Genomic DNA, 15,082 nt, shown 5'->3' on the forward strand with positions numbered 1-15,082 from the left:
GTGGCCTACTAATGGGCTTTGGATCTCCACTCCGCACTCCCCCCATCATTCACTATGGTAAGATTTTTTGTTCTGATGATGCCTTACACCTGAAGCCCCTTTGTATTTTTAAGATGATGATTAAAAGTCTCTGGAGGTCATTTTGCTCTGAAATCAGGAATGACAGCATGATTTTGGATTTCCTCAGGAAGAAAACGCAGAGGTACTTAGTTTCTTCAGTTTCTTCCTTTTATGGATGCTTATCATCGGGTGATTTCAGAAAGGTTTTTTAACCCCAGAATACTAAAAGCCTTTCAGAAACGTTCAGTTTACTAGTATAAGTAGTTCTTTTTGAATCATTCTGTATAAAGAGCAGTGTGAGTTTTCAGTTTCAACGGTGATCACATGATTCATAGAAGACCCTTCATGTAAGAGGAGGAGCGGTTTTGTTAGTGTTAAGTTGTAGTGTCATGCCTCATATATACTACTTTCTTTTTTATACATGTAGTTTTTCTTAATTATCAGAGGCAGAATAAGTTCCAAATAAAGTCTGGTGAGAGGATATTTTTGTTATTGCTTCAGTAGCAATCAGGTTAAGATGTGGCTTCTGCTTGTCTTTTGTTTCATTAAAAGGGAACAGGGAATATCTCAAACTTTGGGAACTATTAGAGTATCACTTAAAAAGGTTTGGAGAAAAAAGGTGAAATTAGATTGTATTTGTTAACTTCCGTCAAGCGCTAGAGGAGTTGATCACCTAGGAACTCTCTCACCAATTTAGCAGGACTTGTACTAATATTAGGAGCTCTGGTGACATTAAGTTTTTTTGGCTGCTATCCTAAAGCTCAGCAGTTTGAAACCACCAGCAACTCCTTGGGAGAAAGATGAGACTGTCTACTCCCACAGTCACGGAAACCCTGCCCTAGAGGGTTGCTATGAGTGAGAATCGATAGGACGGCAATGAGTTGAGTTTAGTGTTATAATGACATTGCAGAGATCTGGAGTTCGAAAACAAAATTGAAAATCACGATCAGCATTTCTCAAGCTGAAAGATCTGAAAAGAAAAGCCAAACCCCAAGTTTGATTCAAAGTATTCTATGCCCCCCCCCCCAAAATGGAATGACACAGGAAACATTAAAAAACACCAAAAACCCAGATAGGGTGGGGTGGGGGGGGAGCTAAAAAAACCCCAGATATACAGAGACACTGTACCAAAAATAATTGATGTCCACTTCAGAAGGTAGCATATGATCAAGAGCTCATGGTATTTAAGGAAGAAATTCAAGAAACTCCAGCTGCATTAAAGTTATTGGTGAAGAACAATAATCCAGCAATTGATAAAATACCAACTGAGATACTTCAACAAACAGATGAAAAATTGAAAGTGCTTTCTCATCTGTATTAGGAAATTTGGAAGAAAACTAGCTGGCCAATTAACTGGAAGAGATCTGTGTTCGTGCTCTTCCAAAGAAAGTCAAACATTGAAGAAATTATCAAACAATAACATTAATATCGATTCTAGCAAAATTTTGCTACAGTGATAAAAAGTAGCTGCAGCCATATGACAGGAAACTGCCTAAAATAAAAACTGTATTCAGAAGAGGAACAAAGGATAGACAATCATTTCTGACGTCAAGCTGATCTTGGCTGAAAGCAGACAATGCCAGAAAGATGTTTTTAAAACAACAAACCCATTGCTATCAAGTTATTTCCAACTCACGGTGATCATATAGGACTGAATGGAACTGGCCCTTAGAGTTTCCCAGGTACATCTTTACGGGAGCAAATTGTTGGAGGGGCTGTTGGGTTTGAACTGTCTCTTGGTTACCAGTCAAACACTTGAACCTTGCACCAACCAGGGCTTGTAGACAGATGTCTACTTGGGTTTTGTGGATGATCCAAATGCGCTCAACTGTGTAGAATATAACAAATTATGGATAATGTTACAAAGAGTGGGACTTCTGAAACACTTCATTGTGCTCATGTGGAACTTGGGTATGAGCTAAAAGGCAATTGTTTGATGAGAACAAAGGAATACTGTGTATTTAAAATACGAAAACATGTATGGCAAGATTGTGTCCTCTCACTTGACTTATTCAGTGTGTATGCTGAACAAATAATCTAGGAATCTGGACTTTATGGATTTTTGACTTCCATGGTCATCTATAGCCTTCTGCAAATTGAGTGTTCACGATTTAAGCTCTCATACTGTTCTACTGATGTTAGGTTTTATTATTTACAAACCTGGGATTACACAGGCTGGTGTGCTTTTTCCATGTGGACTTAGTTGATGCCTCACTTAGATGGCTGCTTGTTTGAAGACGAGCCTTTAAGACCCCAGATGCTTTTCTTCTGATAGCTGGGTACTATCTGATTTCTTCAGCACACTTTTCTCTAGCACTTATATCTACAGTAATTTCTTTAAGAGAGTGAGTATCGAGTAGGCAATGTTTAAAAAACTGCTTGTTTTTCACCAGGGTAGGGTGGTGGTGGTGGTGAGGATGGGGGAAACAAGAAGAGCTGATAGCAAGGGCTCAATAGAAAGTAACTGTCTAGAAAAGAATGATAGCAACATGTGTACAAATATTCCTGATACAATTGATGTATGGATTGTAATAAGCATTGTAAGAGCTCACAATAAAATGATTTAACAAACAAAACAAAAAACCCCAAAACTACTTGTTCTTAAATTAGGGCTGTGATTAAGTGTGAGCCCAAGATCTATTCAGATACCTATGCTTTATATGTCCTCTTGTTCACTGCCCATCATTTAGTGATGACCCATGACTTATTTTTAATAATGGATACTTTAACATAGGTGTAACTTAGTATATATAACACCACCTTAGTGGCATAGTGGTTAACACTATGTTGGTATCTACCAGCAAGCATGTTGAACTCTGACTTTAAAAAGAAGGATGATAAAATAAGTGATTGTCATATTTTAATTGCATGAATGTCTTTCTAGTTAAATAAAGGGCAGGGAGGGTGGGGTTGCAGTAGTAAATGTGGCCTTTATCCAACCTTTCTTTGCTTTAAAAAAAAGATTTTATTGGGGGCTCATACAGCTCTTATCACAATCCATACATCCATCCATTGTATCAAGCACATTTGAACATTTGTTGCCATCATCATTCTCAAAATATTTTCTTTCTACTTGAGCCCTTGGCATCAGCACTTCTTTTTCCCTTCCCTCCCCCATCCTCCTTCATTTTTAAAAGTAAGATGTTAAGTAATTGACTTCTCGGAGTCTCAGGCTCTTTATTTAAGAGGATCACCTTCCTGTCCTAATTTTTCCCCGCTAATCTAGTAATATTTAAAGCTTGACGGGGCTCTCCCGCTGGACTTTATGAAGAAGAACAGGACATCAGGATTGGAGGAAAAGTCACTAACAACCTGCAATAAGCTTTCAACCAACATCCTGCTTTACTACTTACACAACAGCACCCTCTGCTGGTGGAACATTTCCCCAGCTTTCTGTTTTGTAGCATTTCTGTGAGGATCCGCTTGCACATCTGAGAACTTCCACTGTCCTCAGGTCATTCTCCTAGCACAGAGCTTCCCGAAGCCGAAGCCGTCTGACATCAAGGGTTCCGTGGTGCTGCCCTTTGTTCCACCTCTCCCGTGCCTTCTCTGAATCCGCTTCTGCTCTGCAAGGTGAAGGGCGAAGCATTCTGGGAAGAACTGCTGCGTGTGGTCTTCTGGTATGTCCTTTTTGAGGACATGTTTGTGTTTCTTTTACAGCACTATTTATTTTGCTTGTTTAAATAAACCAAACTTAAAAAAGATAATCAAAAGTGCCAGGTTGGCCTCTGACTTTGGCCAAGCCACTTGGCTTCTACAAGCCTGTTTTCTTCGTTTGAACCACGCAGATGAAATGGTTTATCAAGTCCCTGCTGCCTTTTCACTTTATGATTTATAATCTCTCTCTATTCAGGAGCACAGAGCTCCAAGAGGCATGTAAGACCCAGTTCTCACCAGCAGAGGGCACCCTGCTCCCAGTGGGCTAATCTGGCTGTTTGCTTTGGCAAGGTCGCGTTATCTAGACAAATACTGATATCCTTGATGAGGGGGATAGAGCCATGAAAATTCCTTAAATTAATATTTTGGATTTTACTGTGTGTCCAGTGCCTCGTTATTTAGATGAAGCACTTATAAATAGGATATTTGACATTCTAAGGATTCTTCCTGTACTTCATTTATCCTCTCAAGTACTTCGTGCTTAAAACAACAACACAAAAATTCATTTTTGACGTGCTGACTTTGACCCCTGCCTGCCCTATGTGTGCCATCCTACAACTTTGCTCCACAGGACTTTCCATGCATCCTTCTGTCTCTTTCTTTGAAAGTGGATTTTCAGGCATTCGCTCTGAAATGCCTCTGGATAGACCACGGGTTAGCCGCTGAGCATGGTAATTGTTTGCTTCACCCTTGGACTCCTCTGTGTACAGATTGTTAGCAGCCACCATGTTGGCCTCTGACTCCCAGGGCCCCCAAGGACAACAGGGTCAGACTGTTGTGATCAATCGTGCTTTCATTGGCTGTAGGTCGCCAGGCCTTTCTTCCAACTCTGTTAGTCTGGAAGCTCTACTGAAAAGTGTTCAGCATCATAGCAACTTGAAAGCTCCTGACAAACTACCCTCAAGGTTCATTGGCTGGTAATTGAACTTGGGTCTCTCACTTGGCAGGTGAGAAATCTACCACTGAACCATTGCTGCTCTTTGCACATATCCATATTTAAACATGTCCATATTTTCTATTTGAAACTGCTAGAGCAGATTATTAAAATGTATTTCTCTGTGAGCTTCTTTTAAAGGTTAAAGTAATAGTTCCTTTTATACAGGGAGCTTAGGTTAGGCTCTAACATTGATGGGTAGGGTGACAATCACTAGCAGCATTATCTTTGAGAGTCCCCTGGGAAAGCATCTAGTTAAGGAGCTGTGTGCCTCCTTTCATGGAATCCCACCCAGCCAGCCTTCCACAGATGGCGGTTTCTACTATTGAGCTTCAGATGATGGAGTTGGCTATATTGGGGGCCACATTTGGTGGTGGTTCAGATCTTTGACCAGAATCTCACCAGTGTGGGGAGTTGCTCACAGTATCATTGAAGTGTATTTGAGGGTTTCAAGATCCAAAACCAAGAGAAGGAAGAACAGACCAATCTCATTTGGGGGCATAAACTAACTCAATGATTCTCCAACTTTAGTCACTCATAGGATCATCTGGTGAGTGCAGATTACTGGGCTCACCCACTACCATTTGTGATTCAGTTGGTTTGGGATGCATTCAGATAATTTGTAGTTCTAGCAAGTTCTTAGGTGTTCCTAACGCTCCTAGCATGGACCCTCACGATGAGACCCACTGACCTAATTGAATGGAAGCAGGTGAGATCACTTGCCCATTTCCCCTTTACTGTTTCTTGTACTCTTACTTTTCAGCCAAATGGACATGGTTGACTTAGTATAAGTAAGTCAGTGCTATGGGCTAGCCCCTTCCGTATCCCATTGTTTAGCTCAATACTTGGTCTAGACCCTAGATGTTTGCTCAATGAGTGGTTGGTTAAACTAACCATATATAACTAGAGTATAGATTACATGGAGATCATTATTATATACCTTCTCTATGCAAGGTACTTGTTTTCCTGAAAGGTAGGTAGTTTTTACATAAGACTGGGTTATATATTAGGGCTATAAACAGTGGTTAGCATAGACATCAAGAGGTATTCACTTGGAAGGCATTTTGAGAATCTTGCCCTTTGAGACCTGCGGTATGAAGGCGCAGTGTGTGTGGACCCACGTGCACAGGGAGTAGCGCCCGTTTTTGAATGGCCTCGGCAAGTCTTTCAGGGTTTTGGTTTAGGGCAGAACCAACACCTGCTCGCAGAGTGTGGAGCAGCACTAGGTTGGCCGATGTCTGCTCTAGACCAGCTGAAGAATTCAGCCCCCATGACCCCACGCAGTGGTGCTCTGTACCGCGGGGTAACTCATCCATGTCGCAGGATTTGATGATTGGGTTTTCAATGATGAGTTTACTAAGGAGAGAGTAAGCAACTCCCTAATCTAAAATGAGCCTAATTTAAGCTTAAAATGATTATGTGATTATTATTATTTTTAATCATTTTATTGGGGGCTTGTACAACTCTTTTAAAAAATCATTTTATTGGGGGCTCGTACAACTCATCACAATCCATCCATCCATCCATTGTGTCAAACACATTTGTACATTTGTTGCCATCATCATTCTCAAAACATTTGCTTTCTACTTGAGCCCTTGGTATCAACTCCTCATTTTTCCCCTCCTTCCCCCACCCACCCTCCCTCATGAACCTTTGATAATTTATAAATTATTATTTTGTCATGTCTTATACTGTCCAATGTCTCCCCTCACCCACTTTTCTGTTGTCCGTTCCCCAGGGAGAGGGTTATATGTAGATCACTGTGTGATCGGTTCCCCCTTTCCACCCTACCTTCCCCTTACCCTCCTGATATCGCTACTCTCTTTACTGGTCCTGAGCGGTTTATCTGTCTTGGATTCCCTGTGTTTCCAGCTCTTATCTGTATCAGTGTACAGTCTCTGGTCTAGCTGGATTTGTGGATTTGTATGGTAGAATTGGAATCATGATATTGGGAAGGGGGAGGAAACATTAAAGAACTAGAGGAAAGTTTTATGTTTCATTGGTGCTATACTGCATCTATGATTATTTTTTTACACGTGCATAATATCCAGCCTTTCAAACTCTCACTATCTTGTGTGTTTTTTATCTTCATATAGGTTAAATTCTGCTTCTTTTAAATTCACTTTAAATTTTTAATTTTCTTAGTGTGGTAAATGTATATTAACAAAACAGTAGCTGTTTAAACTTTTTTGTACATGTACAATTAGGTAGATTAATTATATTCATCATGATATAGTCATTACTGCTATCTGTCTCCAAACTTTTCTATTACCCTTAACTTCCCTTTTTAATGTTTGCTTTCAAGTATATTACAGACAGCCTGACATTCTACCACTGACTCCTTCAATAGCCAAAACTACACCTAAGAAAATGAACAATAAATCTTTAGGATTATCTAATGTGCAGTCCATATTAAATGAATCCAATTGTCCCCACATTGCCACTTATATCTTCTTTGCTCTAACCAGAATTCAACCCAGGATCATGAATTTCCTCTGGTTATATCTTTAAGATGGATTGAATTGAATGAACTCCCCTCCGCCCCCCATGCCATTAGCTTGCCATTGTCTTGTACAATAGTGCAGTTTTGGGATTTGTCAAGTTGTCTATTTCGAGTGTCTTCAACAAGTTCTTCTGCCCTCTGTATTTTCTGGGCATTAGAAATTAGATATAAAGACTGAACTAGACATAAATCGAATATTTTGGGCAGGAATACATTATATGTGATGTATGCCTTAGGTGCCACATGAAGAAGTAACTGATTCCGATCATTAGTGATGCTGACATTGGTTGCAAGATGTAGATGATGAAAGATTGATCCTTCCACTGTAAAGTTACATTTTCCCATTGTAATAAGAAAGCATTATGTGTTTTGTAGAATATCCTTTTTTTTCCATAGTGCATTTGTATTACTTTGGTACCATTGCTGTTGTTCGGTGCCATTGAGTTGGTTCTGACACATAGCGATCCTATGTGTCGCAGAAGGAAACACCACCCAGGCCTGTACCATCCTCACAGGATGTTTGAGCCTTTTGTCGTTGCAGCCACTGTCAACCATCTTGTCAAGGACCCTCCCCTTTTTGGCTGCCTCTCCACTTTGCAAGCATGATGTCTTTCTCCGGACTGATCCCTCCTGATAATATGTCTAACATTCGTGATACAAAGACTCACCATCCTTGCCTTTAAGGAGCATTCTGCCTGCACTTCTTCCAAGACAGATCTGTTGGTTCTTTGGCAGTCTGTGGTTCCTTCAGTATCCTTCATCAGCACCATCATCCTAATGTGTTGGTTCTTCTTCAGTCTTTCTTAGTCAGTGTCCAACTTTCTCGTGCATACGGGGATTAAAAATACCATAGCTTGGGCCAGGTGTACCTTGGTCCTCAAAGTGTGACCTCCTTGCTTTTCAACATTTTGAAGCGGTCTTGTGCAGCAGGTTACTCAATGCAATGTGTCCTTGGATCTTTTGACTGCTGCTTCCATGAGCACTGATGTCTATTTCCCTACCACCCTTTCTCCTCCTGCTTTTAACAACTGTTGGTATTTTTGTCCAAATCAATAACTTCATTGAGCATTTCCAGACTATCATTTTTCTAGCTCTGTCATTCTTAATTTATTAGCTGGTATTCAAGTAAACAACTCTGCTCTGAATCAGCTGAAACTATTTTTTTGTTTGTTTCTCATTTCTGGTTTTATTTTAATTTTTAAAAAATTTTAATTGTTTTATTAGGGGCTCATGCAACTCTTATCACAATCCATACATACATCAATTGTGTAGAGCACATTTGTACATTCATTGCCCTCATCATTTTCAAAACTCAACTGAAAGTATTTTAACACCCTAAAATACAGTTCTCTTAGGAAGGCAAGTTACGTGTTGAGTTCGTTGCCGTTTCATTTTCTACTTTCAGAGTAGGGGCTTGATTTAATAACCACCTTAAACGGTGGGAAAAGTGATTTTTGCCTGCTTTCTTTTACTGGATATAATGAGGATAATAGTCTTTCCTAAGTTGAATGTTTAAAGCAGCAGTAACCATTATTCTTTTTATGCTCAAATGGTTAAAAATACCCAGTGATAGTTCCTGAAAGTACTCCAATGTCAGTTAGACAGAATCCCATTAAAAGACGCGCATCTCCTTGGTTCCTAGAGAGGAGACTCATCGCGCAGCTTCTTTGTCCTGCATGACAATCAGCCATGGCACTTGGAAGTCTCGGTGGGAACTAGAGACCACGGTTGCCGGCACTTGGAATGTCTGTTGTTATGAGGCAAGGTGTCAAGCCTTTGCCGTGTTCTCCTTCGTTCTAGACTTTTGATATCGCACATTGGGATAATCAAAGTACAAACAGGATACCTTTATTTTTAAAAAGACTGGGTCCACATTGTTGTTGCCCATTCATTGTAAACATGCTCCCAACCCCCACTGCTCTTGAATAAATTCTGATCCATAGCAACCCTATAAATCAGAGCAGAATGGTAACTCCTGGGTTTCCAACTCTTTAAACAATCTTTAAGAAGCAGAGTAGCTGGTGGGTTAAAACTGACGTTGCAGTTAGCACCTCAGTATGTAAACCACTACATCACCAGACCTCCTTAATTTCCGTGTGACTGTGTTTTAAAATAGCGACTTTGATTTTATAATTGTCTCTTCTCCTACCTTGATAATCTTGAAATCCAGTAACAAAAGCATCATCACCTCTTTGCTTTATCTTTCTTATAGAATATTAAAAAGTTATAAAATAACAATAGGACTATTACTCCTAACAACAAAACCAAATGAAATTTAAAGATTTTGTTGTTATTATTTTTGTACAGTAGGTTGATTTTGATGGAAGAATTAATCTAATTACTTGATACTGATTTCACTTAATTGGTTTTAATGTTGTTTTGTTTTTGCCATAGGTTGATCATTTTGGATTTGATATTAATAAAAAATTTAAACAGCGGTACCTAATAGCTGATAAACACTGGAAGAAACAGGGTGGAGCAATACTTTTCTACACTGGTAATGAAGGGGACATTATCTGGTTTTGCAATAATACGGTATGTACAAATTTGTGGATAATGTGTGAAAGTTTTCCTCTGCTGAAACAATTTGCTTTTTAATATAAGCAACTAAAAAATTTGATGAGGGCAACAGGTGTACATATATGCTTGACTCAATGGATGTATGTATGGACTGTGATAAGAATTGTATGAGCCCTCAATAAAATAATAAAAAAAAAAGAATAATGAGGGTAACAAATGTACAAATGTGCTTTATACAATTGATGTATGTATGGATTGTGATGAGTTGTATGAGCCCCCAATAAAATGACTTAAAAAAATTCGAAGTGTATATGACCAAGGATTACTCTACATAATTGTGAAATTATTTACATAAAAGAGTAAAAAGGGAAACACACTAGTAATAGAAAAACTATAATCCCATTCATAAAAGAATAATACAGATGCCCAGTGAACCTGCATTTTCAGATTTAAAGTATACACATTAAAAAAATGAAACATTATTCTGTACGATCAAATTTTAATATATTTTTGTTAATTTTGGGTGTGAACAAGGATGTAGAGGAATGCTATTTATAAGTAAAAATTATAAACCGCTAAATGCTAATGACCTAGGAGTGATCAAGTAAAGGAAGATGCAGTCACACAATGTAATTTCCACTCATATTATTATTTTGGACTAAGGGACCTCAACTTTGAATGAAGAGCTGTTTGAAGGAGGGAAGGACTTGTGCAGGTTCGTCTCGCAGCAGTACTTTCCAGTGCTTTTTCCTGCTTGCTTTCTCCCCCAAGATGCTCGTGTCATTAGGCATGTGTGTTAGGCCGGGTTGACTAGAGAAACAAATTCAGTGACACTCGTATATGTGTAAGAAAGAGTTTTATATCTAAAAGGAATTGTATGTCAGGAAAACATCCCAGCTCAGTCCAACTCAAGTCCTTACGTCCGAAGCGAGTCCATAAGTCCCTCTTCAGGCTCACACAGTCAGGTGCGATGATGCAGAACACAGGAAGATCACAGGCCAGTTGGCGAAAAGGTTTGTGGATCCAACGGCGGGGAAGCATCACAGGGCTGGCTCAGGTGTCAGCGTGGCTCCTCAACCGGAAGGTGAAGGCACAGAGAGAGTGGGGAGGTTCCCAGGAGGAGGTTCCTCCTTATAAGAAGACCATGCCCAGAAGGAGGCACCATCAAGTTGTGACCCGACCCACAGGCTAGACTCCACCCCTTCACTTTTATATCTTCCAGTTGACACGAAATTATGAAACTATGACTGCATGCATGCGGTGGGCTCAGGCATGTGTGATTCCGATAGAGCTCTTTCTTCCTTTCACAAAGACCACTGCTATAGAAGGATACATTCCTGGCATGGAGAAATAGTCACAATAGATCCAAAATTATGTTACAAATGCATATTTTGTTCTGTTTTTACAAATTCTGGATCTCACCACCCCATTATCATCAGTTGGGACAATAGGATCCCAATTTCATAATAGCAAAACAAACAAAAACTACTGCCCACGTCTTCCCATTTTTACGGGAAAGACGGCTAGGTCACATGACTTAATGTGAGCCCTCGTCATCTTGTGATAGGATTATGGGTGATTCTGTTTTCACCCATTTGGGTTTTCTGAAGTTTCTATTGAAAGTACATGTTTTTAATTTCTTCTCTGAATGCCACATTTAAAATGGAGCCCTTTATATATTTCCTGTCTCCTCGTATTTTTCTGCATACCACATATGACTTAAAATTCCATTTATTTGTTTAATTATTTTGTTTATGGTTTGTTTTGTCTATGGTATGTAAAACTACACAAGGGCTTAGATTTTTGTATTTGCTTAGTGTTTTATTCACACAATCCAGGACTATACTAGGCATATAACAGGTGCTCAAGAAATATTTGCTAGGTGATTGTGTGAATCAAGCCTAAATGAAGCCAATGTAAAACAAGAAGGGGTGGGGGAGATTACAAATTTGACAAGCATGTAGTAAAAGGGAAAAGGCAAAAATGTCGCTATATTTTTAATTTAGCTTTCCTGTTCTACCAGTTTTTTAAATATTTGTAAGAGTAAAAAGTAATATTGCTTTTAGCTCATTTTCTGTTTCAGCTTTTTCATTTGTCAAATGGGCATAGTAACATTTAATTTCATACAGTTAATAAATTTAAAAAAGGAACTTGGAACAGTGCTGTCACATAATGTTAGATGTTAATATGATATTATATGAACTTTTTGGGGACAATAAATATATCCCTGAGATAGATGGAAGGAGTGAGCCATTCAGAGTCGGGGAAACTTAAACTGAGTGATAGAGGATATGTGGACAAAGGGTAGTGAGTGAGTAGATCCTTATAAGAGAAAGTAGGGTTATTGAATCATCAGAGATACCAGGTTAAATTCTCCATTCTCACATGCACATAGGTCTTCCACCTGTTCATTTGTTTATCACTACAAACAGATGTTCAGACGTTCTTAGTTCTTAGAGAGTAATAACTTATTAAAAAACAGCAATAGTTGGTACTGGGTTGGTAAATAGATGTAATCTTTTGTGCTAAAATTAAAAAAAAACAAAAAACCTCACCTTTTTATTGTGAATTAGGTGAAGCTTTACAGAGTACATTGGTTTTACGCTGAACAGCATGTACACATTTTGTTTCAACTCCTCCACTGCAATCCCTTCATGTGCTTTTACTTATTCCACTTCCGTTCTGTTTCCTCTTTCAAACTCTCCTTATTTCCTAACCTTCTGTAGATTGCCCTTGGGTAAATGCTGCCCTTTTGATCCTAAATTTAAAAAATGAAGCCAAACCTTTTGCTCCAGTTACTTCTGACCTATGGAGACCCTGCAGTGCGAGTAGAACTGCTCTCAGAGGGTTTCCAAGGCTGTATATCTTTGTGGATGCAAACGGCCACCCACGTCCTCTTCCTCAAAGGCGGGGAATGAGTGGTGGCAAGCTGACATGTCAGTTAGTTGAGCACTTACCCTTGAGCCACGAGGACTCATCATGCTGAATTTAAATCTAAGCAATTGATGATGACTGCCTAGATTGCTGGTTGAGAAGGATTTTGAAGTCGCAGTTGAGGACAGTTAAAAAAAAAGTAAATAAAAAGCAGTGAGGGATGAATGACCAACTTCAGATACAGAATAAGGAGGTATAATCAAAGTGCCTGTGTCTAAGATTGTTTGTTGTGAGAATTAAGTGAATTTTTATATATAGAGAGAACAGGGCCTGACACAATGTAAACACTCAAGATTAGCTATTTTTAGTTGTGATTTGTTAAAAATAGTGTAGATTCCTCTCCCTCCCCCCTAACACACACACACACACACACACACACACACACACACACACACACACACCAGGAGTCCAGTGTGCTTATTTGCCCTGTTTTCTCTTTTATGTGGTAAATGCCTGTGAGTAACAGGATAGCTTATACATCCTGAGCTACTTCCCAGAGTACATAGTTGACATACAGCATGAGGGAATATGAAGAGTATTGTTGGCATAATGTCGTTTCTAGGACTTGAATGTCCTCCCTACCTAGCATGCCAGGAGTAAGATAACTGGAGTAACTGGTAGATGAACAACCTGGGCTTATTTCCATTGTTTCACTCTAATACGTTATGAGCTGATACACAACAATGAAATAGCAAACATAAATTGTACTCCTTGGAGGTCCCTCTTTGGGGTCGTTTAGCACCTCTTTCAATATGGTTCCCCAAACAGGTTCAGTGACCTTTTTCACATCCTGACTGTGAATTTGTGAAATTCCCCAGGGGTTCATGTGGGATGTGGCGGAGGAAATGAATGCCATGTTGGTGTTTGCTGAACATCGATACTATGGAGAGTCCCTTCCCTTCGGTTCCAGATCATTCCAAGTAAGTGCGCTTTTTCTTTTCCGTAAGCTTAAAAGTTTTCTCGAAGGATATAGAACGTTTTCTAATTACATTCCTCATCCTGAGAAAGAAATGATAGCTTTAACTTGTTGTGCCTACACTCTCAGTCAGTTGAGCATACTCTGATTTTTTTTAAAATAAAAGGTTTATTAGCACTTATTCCACATATCATACAATTCAAAAGTCCAATCCTATCAAGAAGAGCTGTACAATCATTATTACCACAATCAAGCTTAGAGCATTTTCTTTTTCCTTGTACTCAGTGTTATTAGTGTAATTATTATTTTTTTAATTGTGGCAAAAATAAACACAACAAAATATTTTCCCATTCAACAACTTCTACACGTATAATTCAGTGTCATTGATTATATTCTTCATGTTGTGCAGCCTTTTCCAAACTATTCCACTACCATTAACATAAACTCAATATCCCCCAGGCAAAATCTCTTCTTCCATCACCCATGGTAACCATTGGGCAACTTCGGTTTGTTTTGTTTTCTCTTTTCTCTTTTGCTTTTATATGCAATTAAAAAAGGTTGAGCATTTGGAAACTATATTATTGTCATCTATGGTAAATCACTTCTTAAGATAAAGTTAAAGGCAATGAAGTCCCTGAGATTTTGGGGCCAGGGCATGGCACCCCGTCAGACTCCACTGGAAAGCACTCATAAAGGTCAACAAACAGACCTGGAACTATTTATAGGCTTTTCTTGGTTGTTGTTATTGTTTTGTTTTTGTACTTATTATTGTTTTTGCATGTCTGTCTAGATAAGATAGGCGTGATAAACAATCCAGAGGAGAAAACAAAGGTACCTACTGTTCTGGGGGGACAAAGGAGAGAGGGAGGTGGAGGAAAGGCAGGGGGGTGCCAACAAATCCAGGACAAGTGAACAATAACAAATGATCTAAAATCAATGGCGAGGAGGGCGTAGGATACCTGGTGGGGTTTGATCAAATGCATTGTAACTGAGAGGAATTACTGAAACTTGAATGAAGGTCAAAGATTATAGTGGGACAAGAGGAAAGTAAAAGTAAATAGAGGAAAGAACTAGAAGGCAAAAGACATTTATAGAGGTCTAAATACAGTCATGTACATATGTAAATATATATATATAGAACTATAGGGAAATAGATCTATGTAAAATATTGATATGTTAAGTATTAAGGTAACAGCTGGACATTGGGCCTCTACTTAAGTATTCCCTCAATGCAAGAACACTTTGTTCTAATAACCCAGCATTCTGTGATGCTCACTGTCCCTGACAAGATCACTGAAGACAAAATGGGTGCATAAGCAAATGTGGTGAAGAAAGCTGATGGTGCTTGGCTATCAAAAGATTTAGCGTCTGGGGTCTTATAGGCTTAAAGGTAAACAAGTGGCAAGCCCACATGGAAGATCCATACCAGTCTGTGTGATCATGAGGTGTCGATGGGCTCAGGTATTAGGCATCAAAGACCCAGAGCAAAAAAATCATATCAATGTGAATGAGGGGGAGGGCAGAGTGGAGACCCAAAGCCCATCTGTAGACAATTGGA

General features: G+C 39.1%; 1 protein-coding gene across 1 annotated transcript in view; it reads left to right on the forward strand.

Annotated features, from left to right (window-relative positions):
* LOC101648882 (prolylcarboxypeptidase) overlaps positions 1-15,082 on the forward strand; it is a 72,636-nt gene that overhangs the window by 23,795 nt on the left and 33,759 nt on the right. The window contains exons 2-3 of the mRNA XM_004708856.2: positions 9,549-9,689; positions 13,427-13,528. Of these exons, the coding sequence (XP_004708913.2) occupies positions 9,549-9,689; positions 13,427-13,528 (243 nt within the window). The remainder of the gene's footprint in view (positions 1-9,548; positions 9,690-13,426; positions 13,529-15,082) is intronic.

Source organism: Echinops telfairi, unplaced genomic scaffold (assembly GCF_000313985.2).
Source record: "Echinops telfairi isolate 266 unplaced genomic scaffold, ASM31398v2 ScPeMD7_1713;HRSCAF=2227, whole genome shotgun sequence".
In the NCBI taxonomy this organism is placed as follows: domain Eukaryota; kingdom Metazoa; phylum Chordata; class Mammalia; order Afrosoricida; family Tenrecidae; genus Echinops; species Echinops telfairi.